Source organism: Mus caroli, unplaced genomic scaffold, assembly GCF_978045245.1.
Source record: "Mus caroli unplaced genomic scaffold, Mus_caroli_1 scaffold_9, whole genome shotgun sequence".
NCBI classification, from domain to species: Eukaryota; Metazoa; Chordata; class Mammalia; order Rodentia; family Muridae; genus Mus; species Mus caroli.
This window is the reverse complement of record NW_028227264.1, coordinates 4,783,373-4,805,191: the sequence shown is the minus strand read 5'-3', so window position 1 is coordinate 4,805,191 and position 21,819 is coordinate 4,783,373. Positions and strand designations below refer to the sequence as shown.

Here is a 21,819-nt window from a genome sequence, read left to right as displayed (position 1 = left end):
ACTCATGTTTAAAATCTCAGTGCGTATATGTAAACATTTAAAAATCTGGAGGCAGAGGCAGAGTTCTACAAGTTTGAAGCCAACTGGTCTATATGGTAAATTCCAGGTCACTCAGAGCAACACACTTGAGAGCCTGTCTCTGAACAAAACAATATCTGAAAGAATGTGAATGAAATACTTCTGTCTCAGGTGCTTCAGGAAGATACATGAGTATGCAAGCACACTTAAAGATTTACCGTAGAAGGGCTGATGACCTTTCACGCAGGTCCTACACCTTACCTTCATTTGTGTTTCCAATGGGGTTTGTGCCAAGAAAGGAGGTTGTCCCACCAACATTTCAAAAAGAATAACACCAACACTCCACCAGTCACACAGCTGTGTATATCCTAAAGGTACCAAAATTATACAGTTATTCACAAGAATACATTTAAAATGCTCAGAATACAGATAATTAGCATTATGTTAACAATTTATAATGTAAAATAAGCACTTTTATCTTAAAACTGAAAGAAATAGGGTATATTCTAAAGTAAGGTTGGTTGCTTTAAAATACCACGGAAATACTGGTGAAAAAAATAAGTGCTTTACCTGTTCGCAGTAGCACTTCAGGTGCAATATAATTGGGAGTCCCAACCAGAGAATGGGCTAGACATCGCTGGTGCTGGCGAGCAGCTCTCCGCTCCAGTGGCTTCAGTCTGTCCCCACACCGACAATTGGAAGGATCTCCCCATTCGTTACTGAAATCCATGCTATCTTGCCGTGGGTGATCCCCTGTGCAAGAAAAAGGAGAAACTGAAGCGAAAGCTAAAGGACCAAAGTCACCTCAAGCCTGATAAGCTCTGGTCATGATGCAGGGTCAGTAATATTTCCCTGGGATGGATAAGTGCATGAAGGACATCAAATCACTGGCAGTGGTAATATTACTAATGGGAGACTGCTGAGGTATCAACAGGAAAAGTTCTGAACTAAGAGAAACTGAGGACTCACTAATGTATTCAATGTTAAATGATAACAATGTAAGTCATGAGTAGTGGCTAAAAGTATCTCATTCAGACTAACTTTACTACTTTTCCCCCAGGGGAATTTTAAAACACATTTCCTCAATTTTACTCATTCAGCAAGTGACAATAAACAGACAGATTCTTCCCTCAGCTCACATTCTGGCAGGGAGAAGCACAACAATCCAACATACAAGTAAGAGACAGTTGAGGATGAGGGTGGGGGTGGGTCTCAGCTTGCTCGGTGCTTGCCTTGCCAGGCTTCCATGCCCAGAACTGCAATGATGGGGCGTGGTGGAATGCACCTGTAATCCTAGCACAGTTTTGCTGGCTCCTATTCATTTCTTTTTCTTTTTGAAGATGCCTTCATTATGTGTATACATACGGGTATATGCACATGAGTGTTTACGGTGCCCTGAGAAGTAGCAGGGTCAGGTCTGCTTGGAACTGGAGATACAGGCAGGTGTGCTCTAACTACATGGGTGCTGGGAACTAAACTCAGGTCCCCAGCAAGAGGAGTGTGCACTCTCAGCTGCTGAGCCATGTCTTGAGCTCTAACTTTTTATTTTATTTTATTTTATTTTTGAGACTGTGTCTCATTATAACCCAGACTGGCCTCAACCTTGCTATGTAGCCTGACTTTAATCCCAGCACTTGGGAGGCATCTGTGACTTCAAGGCCAGCCTCATCTACATATTGAGTTCCAGGAAATCAGAGCTTTAGAGAGAGAGAACTTGTCTCAAAAACAAGAGGACAACTGGGCGCACGCCTTTACTCCCAGCACTTGGGAGGCAGAGGTAGGCGGATTTCTGAGTTCGAGGCCAGCCTGGTCTACAGAGTAAGTTCCAGGACAGCCAGAGCTATACAGAGAAACCCTGTCTTGAAACAAACAAACAAACAAACAAACAACCCAAGAGGACCAGCAAGACAGCCAGTCCCTCAGGACCGAGTTTAATCCTCAGGTGAAGAAGCAACTGTGGCAACTGTCCTCTGATGTCCACACGCGCACACACACACACACACACACACACAAAATAAAGGTCGGTGGGTTTGGGGTTGTTTTTGTTTTTGCTTTGTTTTGTTGTGGTGGTGATGGTTGTTGCTTAAATGGGAAATTAAAAAAAAAATTAAAAGAAAAGTCTCAGTCAGTAAAGTGACAGCTGCAGACACCTAAGGATTCCTAACACCTGTGTAAAAACTAGTGCCATAAGCCCACCCCAGGGAAGGCAGAGACAGGGTGGACCCCTGGAACTCCCTGACCAGCTAGCCCTATCAAAATTCATTAGTTCCAGGTACAGTACCTTGTCTCAAAAATAGGGTGGGAAGAAAAAAAAAAAAGGTCTGTCAACATGTCTCAGCTGGTCAAGGGGCTTGTCACCAAACCTGATGACCTGAACTGGATCTCTGGAACCTCCATGGTTGATGGGAAGAACCAACTACCACAAGTTGTCTTCTGATCTCCAAACATTATGGCATACACACACTGTGCCCACAGACACATAAATATATAAACATAACTGTAAGAATTAAGATAACCATCAAGGAAGGCACTTGACATAGACCTCTGCCTCCACACATGCCCGTGGAAACACATGAACTGTATATACACAAGCCCGTGTGTTTAGCATGGACGATGCCCTGGGTTCCAGCCCCCAGTACTACACATGAACACCCTGCCGTCACAGCTATACAGAAAGCAGAGGCAGGAAGATTACTTGAACCCAGGTGTTCAAGACCAGCCTGGAGAACACAGAAAAACCACAGAGTATCCTTCACAAATGTGACTTGACAGTCACATTAGACTGGATGGCAATGGAGATGGAGGAGAAAGTAACATTTGATAGGATGTAAAAAAAAGGCAAGAACTCAGTCCCATGAAAATGAGGACAAGGCTTCCCACAGAGAAACAGCAACAGAAGGCAGGTCAGTACATTCAATATGGGAGAGATGCAAGGGCAACACACATTTACACAGAAAAGAGACAGGAGAGTCTGAAGCAAGAGAACTGTAAGATCTGATACATGACCGAGGAAAAAAGACCCCACAGTGTGGAGGCTGCAGCAGGAGAACACTGCTGCTGTGCCGTGGAAAGCAGACCTCAGGGAGAACAGCAGGCCAATTAGGTACTACAGGGAGCTTGGCTGAGGACAGAAAGGCTGGAGAGAGCCTCAGGCACCTGGGCAGTACCAGTGCTCCACTGTTCTAGAACAGGAGGATGGAGTTGAGCAGATAGCTGTGGTAGTTCTTTAAGTTTTAACAGCTGCGTAAGATCCACGTGGAAACAGGAAAAGACCATTTCTAGAGACACAAAAATCATTAATATTTAAAACTACTTGTAGCATCTGAAATTAACCTAGTCGTAATAATTTCCTGGGAAATTTCATTAAAATATAATTCTCATTTTCCAGAGAACATTCTTAAATCTAAAGTCTAGAACAGAGCCTAGGATTTCTACATTTGAGAAGAATCAGAGGCAATGAAGTTAAATGTTGAAGATAGTTAATGATTCCATTCAATGTGCTGGCTATGGAAGAACGTGCCTATAATCCCTGACCTTGGAACACTGAGGCAGGATAACTAAGTTTAATAGTGAGTTCAAGACTAGCCCGTGCTGCATAGTGAAACCCTTTCTCTCAATGAAATACATGAAAAAGAAAGAGGTTAATCTGCCTGGGTTCACAGAAGCACAGAAGGCTAACAACACGTACCTTAGAGGATGCTATCAGCACTAAATTAGAATTATGGAAAGCACCTAGGATACAGTAAGTATTCAACAAGCGTTACATCAACTTACACTTCCATTAGTGTTTGAAGAGCTCTTGGCGAGGCAGTGTGGTGGAGATAACATAGGCCCTGTAATCAGACAAACCTGGGTTCAAAGCCTTAGCCCTTACACTTAACTTCTGTCTGACCTTGGACGAATTACTTCACCTAAGTCTCTGTGTGTGTGTGTGTGTGTGTGTGTGTGTGTGTGTGTGTGTTTTGAGACAGGGTTTCTCTGTGTAGCCCTGGCTGTCCTGGAATTCACTCTGTAGACCAGGAGTTACTTCACCTAAGTCTTTGTGTGTGTGTGTGTGTGTGTGTGTGTGTTTTGAGACAGGGTTTCTCTGTGTAGCCCTGGCTGTCCTGGAATTCACTCTGTAGACCAGGCTGGCTTCGAACTCAGAAACCCGCCTGCCTCTGCCTCCGGAGTGCTGGGATTAAAGGCGTGCGCCACCACGCCCGGCTTCACCTAAGTCTAATGTCCTCATTCTACTTCAGTGTCATATGACTAAATAGAATCTTGTGTATGTGTTGGGTTAAACAGCTTATGTGACAGTTAAACAGGCTGTATGCTCTAAATAGCAGTGAAAACAAATATATACACTGTCACAGAGAAACCTCAAAAACTAAACAAGTAAACAACAACAACAAAAAGAAACACAAAAATACATACAGAATGATCATAAATAGTTTCAAGAATAGAAAAAAATGAAGTAATAAACTGTTGACAAATGCAACATGTAATGCTATAAAATATGCACAGACCTAGTCACACAGAATGGCCATTACACTGAATGAACCTGAGGCTGCAGGGACCCGAGTTAGGGCTTAGACCAAGCATAAGTTCAACAATAGTCTGGGCAACCTATTAAGATATTGCTTCAAAATAAAACCTACAAAAGGTGAGGCTGCAGCTCAGGGGTAGAGGACTTCTCTAGCAGGCAGGGCCTGGGAAACAACAGCAGCAACAAATCAAGGGAAGTAAAGAATGGATTACAAAGTTCTAAATAAAGGACGTCTCTGGAGGAGAGAAGGGAAAAGAGTTATTAAGGGTGTTTACCATCTACTAGTTAGTTTGGTGGACAGAGAGACTTCATTTAAAATTACTTTTAAAACACACATTTCAAAAGTGACAAAATTTTGTAGTAGTTACTTAAAAACTTTTAATAATATTTAGAAATAAACTTTATGAACTCTTTAACTTTATAAATGTACACGCCTAAGGGATTCATCTAAATTTACTGAGAGAGTAAGAACCGGCCTATGTCTACTGGTCTCATCCAGTGTTGAAGCCACTGTAAATTGTACTGCATAAACGAACTATATTAAATGGAATTTACAAACTCACTTACCACTCTGGTAGTACTTGGAGTCATGTGTCCATCTGAAGCCAGTGCACAAGCCAAAGTCAGTCAATTTAATATGGCCATCACGGTCAATCAAAATGTTATCAGGCTTAATATCTCTATGAATAAAACCCATTTTATGAACACTTTCAACTGCACAGGTAAGTTCTGCTATGTAGAATCGTGCCAGATTTTCAGGAAAGATGCCCATTCTAATTAATAGGCTCATCATATCCCCCCCAGGAATGTAGTCCATCACAAAGTACAAGTTGTCCTTGTCCTGGAAAGAGTAGTACAGGCGGACCACCCACTCATTGTCGGCTTCTGCTAGGATATCCCTCTCAGCTTTCACATGAGCCACCTGATTTCGGAGCAGGACGTCTTTCTTTCGCAGAGTTTTTGTTGCATACAAAGCTTTAGTATCGACTTTTCTTGCTAGACAGACTTCACCAAACGCTCCTATTCCTAATGTCTTTATCTTTACAAACATAGACTTGTCCATTTTAGCCCTTTTAAGGCGAATATAGTTAGACTCTTTCTGGCAAAGCATCTTTCTCATTTGATCCTGGGCATCTTGAGATAATCCAACCTAGGTAAATAAACTAGAGGTTAAATGAGGAATTGTACTAAGTAGTAAGACATAGCTTAAGAAACAATTCAGGCATATTTTTGAAAGTTAAATGCACAATAATTTTTAATAAAGCATGTTAGAACTCTAGAATGTATTTCAGAGAAAAATTAATGATCAAAGTCAAGCTTAAGAGACATTAAACAATACACAAAGTGAGTATATATGCAAACTCAGCTGTAGGGAGCAAGAAGCGGATATCCAGAGTCAGGCTTCCATTCCTCTCTAAAGCACTCAAGGATAGCTTCCAACGCACAATAAAACAAGTGTCTGTGAACACGCATTCTCAGCTCTCTCCATGCATATCCCCAGACTACAGGGTTAGACGCCTTCACTAAATCCTTTTTGTTTAATGGCTAGGCTTCAAAAGTTTCCCCTTGACTTTATCTTTCACAGAAAGAAATTCTTTCACTCTAGGTTCAATCATTCTTTAAAACAGAGAGAGAGACAAGGAGAGAGGGAGAGGGAGAGGAGAAGCAAGGAAGGAAGGAAGGGAGGGAGGGAGGGAGGGCGGGCGGGCTCAGCTGGTAAAGGCACTGAGGCCAAGCCTGTTCCCAGTGGATCCCTAGGACCCACATGGTGGACAGAATTAACTCCTTCATGTTCTCCGAGGCTAAAAAATATATATAAAAGTCATGGTAATCTTCTGAGACTCCTAGTCCACCTCAAACAAAATACAAAAGGGACAACGTGCTTACCTTTTAGATGTTCTGAAATTGTTTTTAAAGTTACTGTGAACAAGGGCGTTATGAAAACAGGTGAACACAAAGGTCAATTGTCAGCAGTGCCAGAACCCCTGGACTTAGAAGGCCTGGAGGGGGTTCTTTAGCTAATGGAGAATTTACTAAAGGAGAAAAGGACAAGACTTGGGAAAGTAGAGTCTAATTTTAGAAATGCAAGACTGTTCTCAACACAGCAACCCCATGCTTCTGTTAGGATGTGCATTTGCATGCAAAGTCTTTTCAGAGTGGTAGCATGCCAAACTTAGTACAGAACTCTTTCTCTTAAAATCTTACTTGCCTACACAGTAATGGAGGCTACAGAAGTCAGCAAAGCTTCCAACATCATGAAAGTTTAAGTCAGCTATTAGTGAAAGTGAAGGGGAAAAAGGAGAAATAAACTAAGAAAATAGACAGACTTAAGTAAGAAATTCTAACAACAATATGAATAAGAGAGGTCGGGGTATTTAACACAATGATTTCTATTAGAAAATCATGTACTGAACTATGACGTGAGCTTTGATAAGAAGCCTATTCTTCATACATTTCGAGCGGCAGATGTCAAAGGAGGGAGGGGTCAAAGCTTTGCATTCTGAGCATAGGACACAACCATGATGGTGACAGCGCCACCACCTACCTACCAAGGACAGCTACCCAGGAGCAAGCAAAGCCCCTGAAGGGTGGGTGAGCTCTGTACTCTGCTCTCCTCCCGAGCACATTTTCCTGAGATACAATTAGCAGAGAAAAGTAACAGTAAAGCCATGATTGACACATCTTTTTATTTCTGCTGTTACTTTTTTTCTTTGTGTGTTCGAGTGGTGTGTGTGGGTATGCATGCTTTGATTAAAGTGAGAACCACCATGCCTGGTGATTTTAACCCTTTCTAATAATGTGTATGTAAAGAATAAACACAAATTCTCAACCAAAGAACAATGTTTTTTATAAGTATCAAAAGGTAACTCAGATATTTCTAGCTGATTTTTGTATGTTGTAAAATAATGTGTCAAACCTAGAAACTGTTGGACACTGGTGGCACATGCCTTTAATCCCAGCATTTGGGAGGCAGAGGCAGGAAGATCTATGTGAATTCAAGGCCAGTCTGATCTACAGAGTTCCAGGACAGCCAGGGGTACACAGTACTCTGTCTTGTGGGGGGGTATAAATTAACCGTTGTTTCAACTTCCATATTTCACATACTTTATATAAAGTATATAATTTAAAGTCACATAAGAACTTTATTACTGGCGCACGTCTTTAATCCCAGCACTTGGGAGGCAGAGGCAGAGGCAGGCGGATTTCTGAGTTCGAGGCCAGCCTGGTCTACAAAGTGAGTTCCAGGACAGCCAGGGCTATACAGAGAAACCTGTCTCGAAAAACCAAAAAAAAAAAAAAAAAAAAAAGAACTTTATTACAGGAAATGCTGAATAACTGAAAATGCTATGATCAAAAATTCTCACAAAGTTTACTCAAATTATTGACAACATACTACATTTTCCTACAAGAATACTGCAGCCTACTATTTTAAAATACCAAGGAAAGAGATGATCAAGCATGAGAAAGTTTAAGGTTTTACCCGCATCATTTCATTTTCTAGCTGCTTCTTCCGATGCAGCCGCTGCTGATGAGACTTGAGGACATTCTCCACGTGCTGCTCCATGAAGAATTTAAAGGCCTGTGGGGAGTAACTCTGAATCCGAGACTCTCTCCGTTCTTCATCTTTCTTGTTTTTCCGAACAGTGATCGGGGAAGTTGTAATCTGCTTCTTTTCTTTATCCGCAGAGTCAACACTGTCCACACTCTTTTCACTATCATCTTCCTTGGGTAAGCTAGGCTGTTCATCTTTGCAGGGCTTACTCACTGACTCATATGGAAGAGCAGATGGGTTTTGGTGTAGCAGATGTTTTGGATAAGGCGGTGGTGGACCTTGATAGCTTGGAGCTTCAGCAACAGGTGGGATGACAGGCACATTTGAAGCTGTACCCTCAGAAAAAGGGTTAGGCTGAACAGTCTGAACCGGCTGTGGCATCCAAGAAGGATGGGTCGGGGCTAAAGCAGTCTGCAGCTCTGGTTTCAGGACGCGCATGCTTTTCACGGGCTGTTGAATAGGAGCTGGTGTGATCGCAGTGACTGTAGTGGCAGAAGGCTGAGAATTAGCAGAGTGACTTGCTCTACTTCCTAATGGGTTATTAAAAGAATTTGACCTCACTGGTATGTTAGGTTGCCATGTAGGAATTTCATGCCCACCGCTTGGGGATGACTGCACAGGAGCAGAAGATGACTGGGGCCAAGTTGTTTGCAGTCCAGGGACATTAATATTGTAAAGCTCCATGTTATGACTGTTCCTGTTCGGCACCATCATCGACTGAGGAACATTTCCATTGGCGAATGATGGTGGAGCAGCAGAAGCCCCTGTTTGTAAAGCAGAGGGGCTTTGTCCATTAGCTGGGGTCAGAGGATATGGAGGTGGTGGTTGACGATTCACAGAACCAGTGGGGACAACATTTTGGTGCACGATAAAATCAGACTGACCAGCACCATTCTGAACTCCAGGTCGCCCTGGTGTAAAGTTAAATTTGCTAGTACTTTGCATGATGATGGGTTGTCTACCAACTGGAACAGAATTAATGGCCCTCGGACCCTGGTTAGGGGGATTCATGGGAGAAGTGTTAAGAGGTGGTGGAGGGTAGGCCTCCTGCCACGCCCCAGCTGGAACAGGGGAGATTCGCGAGATTGCGTATTCCATGTTCCCAGAGTAGCGCTTTGTCTGAGAGTTTGGTTCCCATGAGGGGGGAGGTGGAGTGGTGCCTCGTGGAGGTGGGGTCTGGCCTCTCGGAGGTGGTGGAGGAGTAACGCTCCTAACTTGAGGTGGTGGTGGGGGGTTCACTCTCTGTCCATTGCTTGGGTGAGCTTGAGCAAACGCTGTAATGCCGGATCCAGACAGAGGTCTTCCTACATCCGCCTGGGAGTTGGGGCTTTCAGAACGATAAACCACGTTTTCTCCAAGAGATGGACCGTGTCTCTGAGGAACTAAAGACTCTTTAGAACCTTTCCAGCTTTGTTTTCGGTTAATTGAATGTTGCACATTTCCTATGATTACAAAAGAGAGAATAGTCATGTTTTTAACCTCTCCTTTTAAAATAATGTATCTCAGAATTAAAAGCTGTAGCAAAGGGTTAAGTCAAGAGATCACTGTTACAACATGATGGCTATAGTTAATAAACAGTGTATTCTTGGGCTGGAGAAATGGCTCAGGGTTAAGAGTGCGTGCTGCTCTTACAGAGGACCTATGTCCAGTTCCCACCACCCACATGACAGCTCAAAATGGTAACTTCACTTCCTGGGGATCCGACCCCCACGTTTGAGCTTCATGAGCACTAGATACGTATTTGTCATATAGCCCAGGCTGGTTTCAAAGTCTGGATCCTCCTGCTATAGACTATCCTGTTCTGGGAAAACACCGATATACCAATCCTGCACAGATCTAAGCGAGCAGATTTTAAGTATTTCCATCAAACCCTCCCCCAACAGGTGAGACAGTTCATATGGTAGTTAGCTTGATTTAGCACTTGTCCTCAAAGGATATGAAATAAAATTTCAGCAAGTGGTTTTATTTAAAACTATGTTTATGATATCGTAATTTTGAGTTATGTGTGCAGACGCACATGTGCCACAGTGCGCATGTATACAGGTCAGAAAGTAGCCTGAGGGAGCTGGTTCTCTCCTTCCGCTATGTAGGTCACAGGGGTCAAACTCAGTTCCTCAGGCTTTGTGGCAAGTGCCTTTACCCAGTGAGCTGTCTTTCCAGGCCTTGCTTTGCTTTTTGTTGGTGGTGAGGAGAGACAGGGAGGAATGCTCTGAGACATCCAGGATGATCTGGAACTTACAATCACACACCAAGTTCGAGGCTGGCCAAGGTACAGAGGCCTAGCTATTATGTTATTGTTATTTTAGGGTTTCTCTGTGTAGCCCCAGCTGTCCTGGAACTCTCTGTAGACCACGCTGCCCTTGAACTCAGAGATCTGTCTGCCTCCCACGTGCTGGGATTAAAGGTGTGCACCTCCACTACTTGGAATTATGTGTATATGTCTGTGCCCTTGAGTGCAGGTGCCCTTCCAGGTCAGACACATCAAATCTAGAACGGGAGTTATAAGCCACCGGACAGGGGAGCTAGGACTGAAACTTAGGTCCTCTTCAAAAGCACATTCCCTTTTGGTTTTTGCTTTTGTTTTTATTTTAATCTTGGTGTGGTTGGTTTGAATGAAAAAAATGAATGAGCCCCATAGGATCATTGGAAGTGGCATTATTTGAAAGGATTAGGACCTGTGGCCTACTCGGAGGAAGTACGTCACTGGGGGTGTGCCTTGAGGTTTCAGAAGATCTAGCCATGCCTTCACTTGTCTTCCTGTTGCCTGCTGATCCAGATGTAGAACTCTTGGCTCCTTCTCCAGCATGTCAGCCTGTGTGCCACATGCTTCCCACCAAGATGATAAGAGACTGAACCTCTGAACCTGTAAGCCAGCCCCAATGCAATGTTGTCCTTTACAAGAGTTAGTGTGATCATGGTGTCTCTTCACAGCCCTAAACCCTAGCTAATACACTTTTTTTTTATTCTCCACATTTCTCACTCTAAAGTACACATTCTCAACCCCTAAGCTTGGAGACCTTGTCTCAAAACAATAACAACAAAATTTTAAGGGAGAAATTTAGTTCTTTTGATGTTGTTTTTTTCAAAACAAAACAAAATAAAACAAAAATGTGGGCCCTAAATTGGGGTTGCTTTTGCTTTCGATTCCTTTTAAAAAGCTAGCTCTTTGGAAGTATTTCCTACCTATGGGGAAACATTTAGACTTTCACACATGATAAGCCTCCTTTCAAATACTAAGGCCTGAACCCAGGGACTGCCATTTTTTTGTTTTGCGTTTTGAGACAGGGTCCTACAAGATGGCTGAGTTAGCTCTGACTTGCAGCAATCCTGCTCCTGCCTCGAGTACTCGGATTACAGACACGAGCCCACGCTCAGCTTCTGTCATTTACCTACAACATTGGCATTTGATCTACCCTCCTATGGTATCATTATGTAACTGCAACATTAGATGGATCAATACCCACTGCCTTCATCTCAGCTTTATACAATTATGAAGCTGACTGTGGTAGTGCATGCCTTTAACCCAAGTGTGTGAGAAGCAGAGGTAGGTGGATCTCAAATTCAAGGCCAAGCTAGTTTACACAGAGTTCCAGGCCAGCCAGAGTGAGACCCTGTGTCTGTCTCCATAATTCACGATTAACTAGAAATTGAAGAAACCCGAGCTCTCCCCCCCCCCCCCTGACAGTTTGATTTGCACTGTTCTCTTCAATGTCTTCAGTCTGTACTAAGAAAAACATCTCAGAAGAGTTGTGCACACTGTTGTTCCTCAGTCAGTTCCGGCTATAATTATGGTCCTACAAATGGATAGCAATGAATGATTTAAGTGTTATCTACCAAACTGTACCTGCTCCAAAACCACTCACTATGCTGAAGTCCTAATGCTGCGCTCTGTCCCTGACATGAATAACACACATTGTTAGTAAGGTGAAATGATATTGCATGGGGTAGGCTCCATGCAGCATCACCTGTGTTCTACAAGAGGACATCTAAAACCAGGGTAATGGTTTCATGCCTATAATCCCAGCATTTGGGAAGCTAGACACTACTGTCAATTCAAGGCAACCTGTACTATTGTGAATTCTGGTCCAGCTTGAACTACATAGCAAGGTTCTGTCTCAAAATAAACAAACAAGAAAGCAAAATCAAAACAACCTACATACTCCATAGTATACACACACACACACACACGCACAGTATCCAATTCTATCTTTAACTTTTTGTTTTTAAGATATGTTTCCTATATAGCCTAGGCTAGCCTCCAGCTCATGAGTTATAAATGTGACCTACCATATCCAGCTTGATCTTCTTGATTAAGACAAGGAAAAAAAATATTCCCTCTCAAAATAATTCCTCCCTCCTCACTCAGAGAAACATGATTGAAAACAGTTAAACATATACCTATTAGTATGTGCAAGGCCTCAAATTCAATTTTTAACACCAAAAAAACAAACTACAAACCCCACTAAAAAGGGATGAGGAGGTGGTTTAGTTGGCAGTGCTTGTAACAGCACCCATGTAAAAGCAGCGTGAGACGCAGGAACCTATAAACTAAGCACTGCGGAGATGGAAATAAAAGAAAGATCCATGAGGGCTGGAGAGATGGCTCAGTGGTTAAGAGCACCGACTGCTCTTCCAGAGATCCTGAGTTCAATTCCCAGCAACCACATGGTGGCTCACAACCATCTGTATTGGAATCTGATGCCCTCTTCTGGTGTGTCTGAAGACAGCTACAGTGTACTCAAATAAATATAATAAATCTTAAAGAGAGAGAGAGAGAAAGATCGATCGATCCATGGGGATTGCTGCCCAGTCAGTCAAGTGAAATTCCTGAACTCAAAGTTCAGTAAGAGACACTGTCACAAAAATATAGTGTGGAGAGTAATTTAGGAAGACACCTGACAGTCATCTCTGGCCTCCAAACACATGTGCAACTACACATTACTACAAATACATGTACACACACACACACACACACACACACACACACAACAAAGTCATTGAACAAATGCTCACCAGTGCTCAAAGCAATGTGAACATAAAATGAGAGAGAGCAGGCCATGATGGTGTTTGTCTTTAATCCCAGCACCCAAAGGCTCCGATATGTGAATCTCTAAAAGGTTGAGGCCAGCCTAGTCTAAATAGTAAGTTCCAGGTGAGACCCAGTCTCATACATAGGTAGACAGACAGACAGAATGGAGAGCTGTTGAGGCTACTTCTAGAAATTTGGCAAGAATCTGACTTTGGGCCAGGACAAAGAAGTAGACTCAAGACGAAAATAGCTGAGGAAAGTGTCCTTTGTGTCTTGATGGATTTGACAGATGCAGGCGTTTTGAAGAGAAGAGAAAAAGACGATAAATCACCTGGTTTCATGGTGGCATTAATAGGCCTGGCAGCTGCTGCAGACATCTGCTCTCGACGAGGGTCTTGGTAACTCATTTTACTAATGAATTCAACAGCGGCTTCTATGCTTCTGTTATTGGTTTTCTGAAGAGCTTGAATAACCATGTCCTGATAAAAAATATTTACAAAAAGAAACCGTTTAAGTATAATTAGCAAAAGGAAAGAACAAAAGTAGTAAGCACAAGATAAGCACACAAACTCCCAGATATGAAAGACAGTGCCCTAGACCTGGCCGTGTCCTATTTCATTCTCATTTTCTGTGTGTGTGTGTGTGTGTGTGTGTGTGTGTGTGTGTGTGTGTGTGTGTGTGTGAGTGAGATGAATGCCAAGGTTGAGTGTGTGAAGTTCGGAGGACAACTTGCAGGAAGCAGTTCTCTCCAAGGGCCCCAGTCAGGGGCCAAGCTCAGGCCCGCAGGCACCTTATCTATTAAGCCAACTAGCCAGTCCCCAAACCCTATTTTAGTGTCTTCTTTGCAATTACTAAAAATAGCCCCATTAACCTCAAATACTTAAGAAACAAAACAAGCCTTCAAATCTTAGCAGTGTTTCTCTAATTTATGTAGCACACCTGCCACTTCCTTCCCGAGGTATGAGCTTTTTTTGGAGTAAAAACAATAATGTAGTTTTACTATTGTTTTTACTTTCATTCTTGCATAAAAAATGATAATCATTTTTAAAAAGCAGTAAAAATACTGAAGATGGGGAGCAGGTAAATGAGTGGCAGGCAGGCCTGGCAACTCAATGTCTAGAACCCACAAAGACGAAGGGAGAGACTGAATCCACAAGGTTGTTCTCTGACCTTCAAGTGTGTAAGAGCATATACCTGTCCCTTATCATGCACACACCCAAACAAAACATTAAAAAAATACTTTACAACTCTAGAAATGACTTTTTATGTATCATTAAAGCATTTTATTAAGTACCTTTGCTATTATGTCTAACAGTAAAGGAAGTTTTTGTTGTTGTTGTTTTTTGAAACAGGGTTTCTCTGTATAGCCCTGGCTGTCCTGGAACTCACTGTGTAGACCAGGTTGGCCTCAAACTCAGAAATCCGCCTGCCTCTGCCTCCAAAGTGCTGGGATTAAAGGCATGTGCCACCACTACCTGGCAGTAAAGGAATTCTTAACTAGTTTCTTCTCTTAAGAGGTTACATCTGTCAAGCATGGGGTGAAAGCTGGCACTCATGGGGTCCCCTGGCCGAGGACCTGGGTGTGATTCTCCGTACCTACGTCAGAAAGTTCACAATCACCTAGAAGTTCAGTTCCAAGGAAGCCAGGGCCGTTTTCTGGCTCAGATGGCACCTGTATATATACATAATTTAAAATAACAAATAAAATTAAAACAAAATCTTTAGCTGGGCAGTGGTGGCGTACACCTTTATTCACAGTACTTAGGAGGCAGAAGCAGGCAGATCTCTGAGTTCAAGGCGAGCATGGTCTACAGAGTGATTTCCAGAACAGCCAGAGATTCACACAGAAATCCTGTCTCAAAAAAACAAAACAACAAAAAATAAACCAAAAAAAAAAATCAAAAATAAACAAAAAACTAACCAAACAACCAAATCTTAAAATAAATAAATAAATAAATAAATAAAAAAAAATTAAAAAAATCTAAAACAAAATAAAAGCTGTCCCTTGTATTTCCAGTGAGGCAGAGGTAGGTAATTCTGTAGCCTGGTTTACAGGCTACAGTCAGGGGCCAAGGTCTACATAGCAAGGTCTAGGCCAGTCAGGGCTATACAATGAATTCCTGTCTTAAAGAAAGAAAAATGGGCTGGCTGGTTAAGAGCACTGACTGATCTTCCAGAGGTCCTGAGTTCAATTCCCAGCAACCACATGGTGGCTCACAACCATCTGTAATAGGATCTGATGTCCTCTTCTGGTGTGTCTGAAGAGAGCAACAATGGTGTAGTCACATACATAAAATAAATAAATCTTTGAGAGAGAGAGAGAGAGAGAGAGAGAGAGAGAGAGAGAAATAAGGGAGTTTGGAATACTGGCTAGAGATAGCTCAGTGGTTAAGAGCACTGACTTCTCTCCCAGAGAATTGGGGTTGAACTACAAGCATCCACATGGTACCTCCCAGCTGTCTGTACCTCCAGTTCCAGGGGATCCCATGCTCCCTCTGGCCTCCCCAGGCACTGCATTCATATGGTACACAGACAGAGATATAGGCAAAACCCAAATACATAAAATAATAATTTGTTTAAAAAATTAGGTTTATATTTCAAAGAAATATATTTATAGAAACAATACAGAATGACAGAAAGATATTTAGACTAGATATGATGAAGACTTTTAGGTTAGATACTAGCTGAACCAAACAAATACTTATTTATTTTTATTTTATCTGTATTGGTGTTTTGTCTGCATGTGTGTCTGTGTGAGGGTGTTGGATCCCCTGGAACTGGAGTTATAGGCAGTTGTGAGCTGCCATGTGGTTGCTGGGAACTGAACCTGAGTCCTCTGAAAAAGTAGCCAGTACTCTTAACCACTGAGCCATCTGTATTATTATTATTATTATTATTATTATTATTAAATGTATTTGTGTGTGTGTGTGTACCACCGGTGTTCCTGGTGCCTGGTGCCTAAAGAGGACAGAAGAGGATGTCAGCTGTCAGATCCCTTGTATTCTAAGTATGGCAGAGGCAGGGAATTCTGTCTCTATGTCTGAAACCAGCCTGGTCTACATAGCAAGGTCTGGAACTGGAAGGGAACTGGAGTTACAGACCACTGTGAGGGGGTCATGTAAGTGCTGGAAATCACACCCAGATCCTCTGGAAGAGGAACTAACTCCTCTCTAACTGAGCCATCTCTCCAGCCCAGAATTACTATCATATTCAAAGCATTAATTAGAATTTTTGTTAGAGGCACCCAAACTCAATCTGTAACTGAAACAAGGTATATTGTGGTCATGTTTTATGCCAATCAGATTTTGTAAATTTGTAATAAGATATGAAGAAATTACTCTCACTTTAAATGTAAGTTTAATTTAAAACTGGTTAAATCAAGCAAACTGTAACAGTGCTATTATGTTTATCAATACTGTGAGAATCCTATTTTTGTTCCATGCTCTACAATTTCAGCCTATGGTTTTGGTAATGATTACCCTGGCTTTTGTTTATTGGGTCAGGATCTCCAATAGCACACAGTAGCCTTACTTACATAGGCTGTAAAATTTAGGATGACCTTGCTCATCTCACTGCTACCATCCAAGTGCTGTGATTGCAGGGCAGATAATCTCACACAGCCAGTTTCACTACACTAGCTTAAACAGAGCCCTCAAATCAGCACCTTTAATACAAGTGCTGTCACTAGAAAAACAAAAGCACATAATTATGCCTCCATTTTCATGTTTGTAGAAAAGACTTTAGTGATTATGTATTTATGTCCTCCAAAAGGCATCAAAACCATTTAACATTTATGCCTGTGAAGAAATTAATCTAGAAATAGTTACCAAAAACATTCTCAAAAGAAAAGGCAAGAAAAGAAAAGAAAAGAAAAGAAAAGAAAAGAACAGAAGAGGAGAGGAGAGGAGAGGAGAGGAGAGGAGAGGAGAGGAGAGGAGAGGAGAGGAGGGGAGGGGAGGGGAGGGGAGGGGAGGGGAGGGGAGGGGAGGGGAGGGGAGGGGAGGGGAGGGGAGGGGAGGGGAGGGGAAGGGAGGGGAGGGGAAGGGAGGGGAGGGGAGGGGAGGAGAAGAGAAGATTGGGCATAATAGCATAAACCTATAATCCCATTATTTGGGAGGCTGAGGCAGGGGAATGGTGAAGCTGAGTTGAAGCTCAACTAGACAGAGTTCCACACTAATCTAAGCTATACAATACGACCCTGTTATAAAAACCAGACAAAAACCAACCAACCAACCAACCAACCAACCAACCAACCAACTATGTTGCCTAGTTTTATGTCAACTTGACACAAAGCAGAGTCATTCAGGAAGAGGGGAAGCTCAATTGGAAAATGCCCCAGTAGACTGGCCTGCGGTAGCAGCATTTCATCCACTCACGGGAGAGGGCCTAGCTCACTCTAAGATGCTACGTTGGACAGGTGAGGGGATCCTGAGTGCTCTAAGAAAGCAAGCTGAGACAGCTCTGAGGAGCAAGTCAGAAAGCAGCAGTCATTCACAACTTCTGCTCCACTCCTACCTCCAGTTCCTGCTCTGAGCTCCTGCCTCCGCTTTCTGAGTGGTAGACTTATAAATGTTAGGGTGAAATGAGTCCTTTTCTCTCCAGATTGCTTTTTCAGTTATGATGTTTTATCATAGCAAAAGAAACCACAACTAAAACAGAAAACTGGCACCAGGTTCATGGGATATTGCTGAGACAAGATCTGACCAAGTCTTACCCCTCAATCTTAGGGAGGACTATAGAAAGACTGGAATTCTGGGTAAGATGAGCCATGGAGAAAAGCTCGTCATAGCTTATGAACTGCCATGGTGACCTGGAAGATAATGCTGGGACTTAAAATATCTGTGATTAAGAAAAGACCAGCATCACTGAGGGAAACTATTCTAGGGAGTGCTTCCTCGGGATAAGTACACAGAACCTGTGGTCCACAGGGAGCCAAGGACTGACCTTGTGCTAAGAGCCAAACTCGGCAATGTGTGAGTTTCCCAGGTGGTGTTAGTGTTGAAGGTGTGTTGGAGTAGCTGAGGCTTTGTACTGTGAGAGGCCAGGAAGGTCAGTCGTGAATGTGCAGCTTTACTTAAAGTAGAAGCCCCAGGAATTTGAAGAGGACATGGAGAGAAGTTGAAGCTTGACACCAAGCAGCAGAGTTAGAGTCCCTGAAAAGTGCCCAGAATATGTAGCCAGTTACACTGGAGACCCAAACACTTTGAAGATGCCAGCGTTAACTGGATGACTGCCAAGGACAGTAGTTGCTGGGGAGTGGGGCCAGCCTGAACCTAGGGGACAAGCTACATGCAGTGTGGATGGCAGAGCTAGAGAAGTGCCATGCCAAGGCCCCAGGAGCCCAGAGACTCATGAGTAGGATCTCACACAATAAGCACTGGACTGTTTTTATACTGCTGAGCTTTGGTTTGGTTTTGATCTGACTGCAACTCTGCCCTGAGCCTTCCTTTTTTGAAATTAAAAAGTATGTAAGTTATTTTTTATTTTACAAGAGCCCACAGCTCTTCCAGAACTTACAATCCTCCTAGCTCACGTGCTCCCAGAGCTAGCACGCGTCACTGTGCCTGGCTGTGGCTCCTGACCAGTTACCATTAGTTACATCTTACAGAGCGCATTTTAACACTGAACCTGTGAGTGTGAGTATTTGCCTGAGTGAGAGGCCAGACGGTAAGGAATCTTGAAACTCGAGTTATATAGATGGTGGTAAGCATCCATGTAGGTGCTAGGAATCGAACTTGGGGCCTCCACGAGTGCAGTCAATGCTCCTAACCTGTGAGCCATGGTCTGTACACAACTTATTTTTATCTAAAATAATCACAAAGTATGTTGCTATGAGAAACAAATTTTACTAATAAACAAAATGTGATTAACTATGTTATGAAAAAGTTTCACAAGAAGATCTGGAATAGACAGTAAGGACTTGGTTTTCTTTTTTTTTTTGGTTTTTGGAGACAGGGTTTCTCTGTGTAGCCCTGGCTGTCCTGGAACTCACTCTGTAGACCAGGCTGGCCTCGAACTCAGAAATCCGCCTGCCTCTGCCTCCCGAGTGCTGGGATTAAAGGCGTGCGCCACCACGCCCGGCTTAGGACTTGGTTTTCTTAACCTGAACTAAAATGTAATAGTTTGGGGGAATTTAAAACTAGATCTGAATGATATAAATATTCTTCTTAGTTACTGCCACTCTCTCCCTACGATGAATCTAGACTTCACAGCCATGGCGCTCTCACTCTCAACACCAGCTGAGATCAGTGTCTATATCTCAGGCTGCGACCAAGCCCGCCCGTCCATCCTCACTTGCCCAAGCCCGCCCGTCCATCCTCACTTGCCCAAGCCCGTCCATCCTCACTTGCCCAAGCCCGTCCGTCCATCCTCACTTGCAGCCTCCCTCAACTGCATCTCCACTCTGGTTTCATGACCTCACCAACAGAAACTCCAGGATTTGGGGATAGCACAGAAGAAACTAAAGAAATAACAACCATTCCGTTATACTAATTAGTAAGATTATTACTGTAGTAGTATGCTTTGTTAATGGAACACACACATTTAAATGTACAGTTAAGTCCTCTCAAAAGAAACGCCCTTATGAGCTCTCCTTGAAGTTGTTTGCCTCACAGAATAAGAAAAACCATTTGTGATGGTGTTTGTTTGTTTTTATTTTTGTTTTTAAAAGTTCTTACCTCATCAAAGCCAGCAGCCTGCAAATCCTGAAACATCTGTGGATTAACTTCTGAAGGGCTCCGGGAAGAACTTGTTTCATTTGCAAATGGTAGTAGAGAGTTTCGAATTTCTTGCAAGGCTTTATGATGTGTGCCAAATTTGGGTGGATTTCTCACCTGCCTGGGATCTTCAGTCGACATCTTATTCAGGTTATGCTCGGCCTTCGAAGCATCAGATGGTTTTGATAAATTCCTCAGGGATTCTCGGATCTCCTGCAGCATCTGTCGGCTGCTGCCAGGGTAGTTGCTGGCAGGAAAGGTCTTAGGCCTCATCTGTCTGTACCCTTCTGGCTTTTCACCCCTCTTCATGAAAGCATCTATATGTGGCCCCTGCAAAGTACTTCTTCAGGAGCTAACTCAAAGACTCGGAGCTTCCTTCTGAGCCAAGGTGAAAGGGGAAGTCCCAGGAATGTTAAAATCCTTTACAGTGGAAGTAACTAACCTAGGAAAGAAAATACACAGCTAGAGTTATTAATGAAGCAGTTCGTTGTATTAGGGAAACCCCACTGCTATGGGAGTTACTAGCTCAGACTTCATGACATAGTACTATAGGACCAAGGTAAGTTACTACACCTCTTTGTGCCTATTTCCTAGTTTCTAAAGTGGATTTACAATATTCTAGCCGGACAGTGGTGGCGCATTCCTTTAATCTCAGCACTTGGGAGGCAGAGGCAGGATTTCTGAGTTCGAGGCCAGCCTGGTCTACAAAGTAAGTTCCAGGACAGCCAGAGCTATACAGAGAAACCCTGTCTCAAAAAAAACCAAAAATCAAAAACCAGTATTTCTAACTAGCAGCGTTTGAGATAAACAAATAAACAGACCTTACAAGTGTTTTAGAAAGTGAGGCTCATACAATCATAAAGGATTACTAAGTGAACCTTAAGCAACTCCCTCCTCCGACTTTAAATCTTGGAAATTAGACTTCTGTTTAAGACTTACTTACAAGGGTATTAGTTCTTTTAAAAGGGTTATACATTAGTTTTTCACAAGATTCAAAACCTATGATTGGGTTTACTCCCCAGACTACAGGATGTGAGTAGGAATATCTATAACCTGGGGTTATAACCCAGGCTCAGGCTTGCAGTAAATGCCTTTTCTGGAAGAGCCATTTCAATGGCCCCCAGTTATTTTTAATAAATACGTTGCAGCAGAGGTTGCATTCACACAGTACCTCCTGTCTTCCTGGGCAACTCCAACAAAAGTCTTTTGAACAGGGGTCACATGTCTCAGTTTTGAACTAAGGCAATTAAAAATTTGAGTGCATTCCTTGCTTCAAGGATATTAACAGGATTCATTTTGAAATAGTGGGAATAAAACATGACTGGCTCCCATTAGACATGTGAGCAAGACAGAAACCTCTGTTGGATTAAACCATCAACATTTTCTTATTTTGATTTCTTTTCTTTTTAAAGATTTTAAAATATTTATTTACATGAATACACTGTAGCGGTCTTCAGACACACCAGAAGAGTGCATTGGATCCCATTACAGCTGGTTGTGAGCCACCATGTGGTTGCTGGGAATTGAACTCAGGATCTCTGGAAGATCAGCCAGTGCTCCTAACTGCTGAGCCATCTCTCCAGCCCCTTATTTTTATTTCTAAAAGACAATATTGTTATAGCTTGAATATGACACGTCCCAGGGACTTTAGGAAGTACATCCTAAATGAAGAAGGATGGGGGAACATCCGTAGAGGGCTATATTTTGTTCCAGATCCCTTTCTGTCCTCCTTACTGGCTGTCATGTGAGATGGTCTGTCATGTATCCTGGATTAAAACCTCCAAAACTATGAACCATCATATTTTTCCTCCCCTAACTTATCCAACGTAATTTGTCCCAGTGACCAATTTGGAGAGGGCCAGTCACCTGTCTCAGCATGTGAAGATGCTTGCTGTCAAGACTGATTACTGAGTTTGATCCTTAGGATCCACCCTGATATTGCGGGTGCCTCCAGGCAATCATCCCTTCAGGGGAC

At 42.8% G+C, this 21,819-nt stretch overlaps 1 protein-coding gene across 2 annotated transcripts in view; it reads right to left on the bottom strand.

Moving 5' to 3' along the window:
* Window positions 1-21,819, bottom strand: part of Lats1 (large tumor suppressor kinase 1) — a 35,763-nt gene that overhangs the window by 4,398 nt on the left and 9,546 nt on the right. Inside the window, exons 1-7 of one of the 2 annotated variants that reach the window (XM_085842625.1) lie at window positions 21,277-21,384; window positions 19,806-20,286; window positions 13,460-13,607; window positions 8,028-9,541; window positions 5,114-5,696; window positions 589-771; window positions 280-386 (exon numbers count right to left, since the gene is read on the bottom strand). In XM_085842625.1, the coding sequence (XP_085698751.1) occupies window positions 280-386; window positions 589-771; window positions 5,114-5,696; window positions 8,028-9,541; window positions 13,460-13,607; window positions 19,806-20,153 (2,883 nt within the window). In that variant the 5' untranslated portion in view covers window positions 20,154-20,286; window positions 21,277-21,384. Of the gene's footprint in view, window positions 1-279; window positions 387-588; window positions 772-5,113; window positions 5,697-8,027; window positions 9,542-13,459; window positions 13,608-19,805; window positions 20,287-21,276; window positions 21,385-21,819 lie in introns of those variants that run through there. The other variant, XM_021175019.3, reaches the window with a different exon arrangement.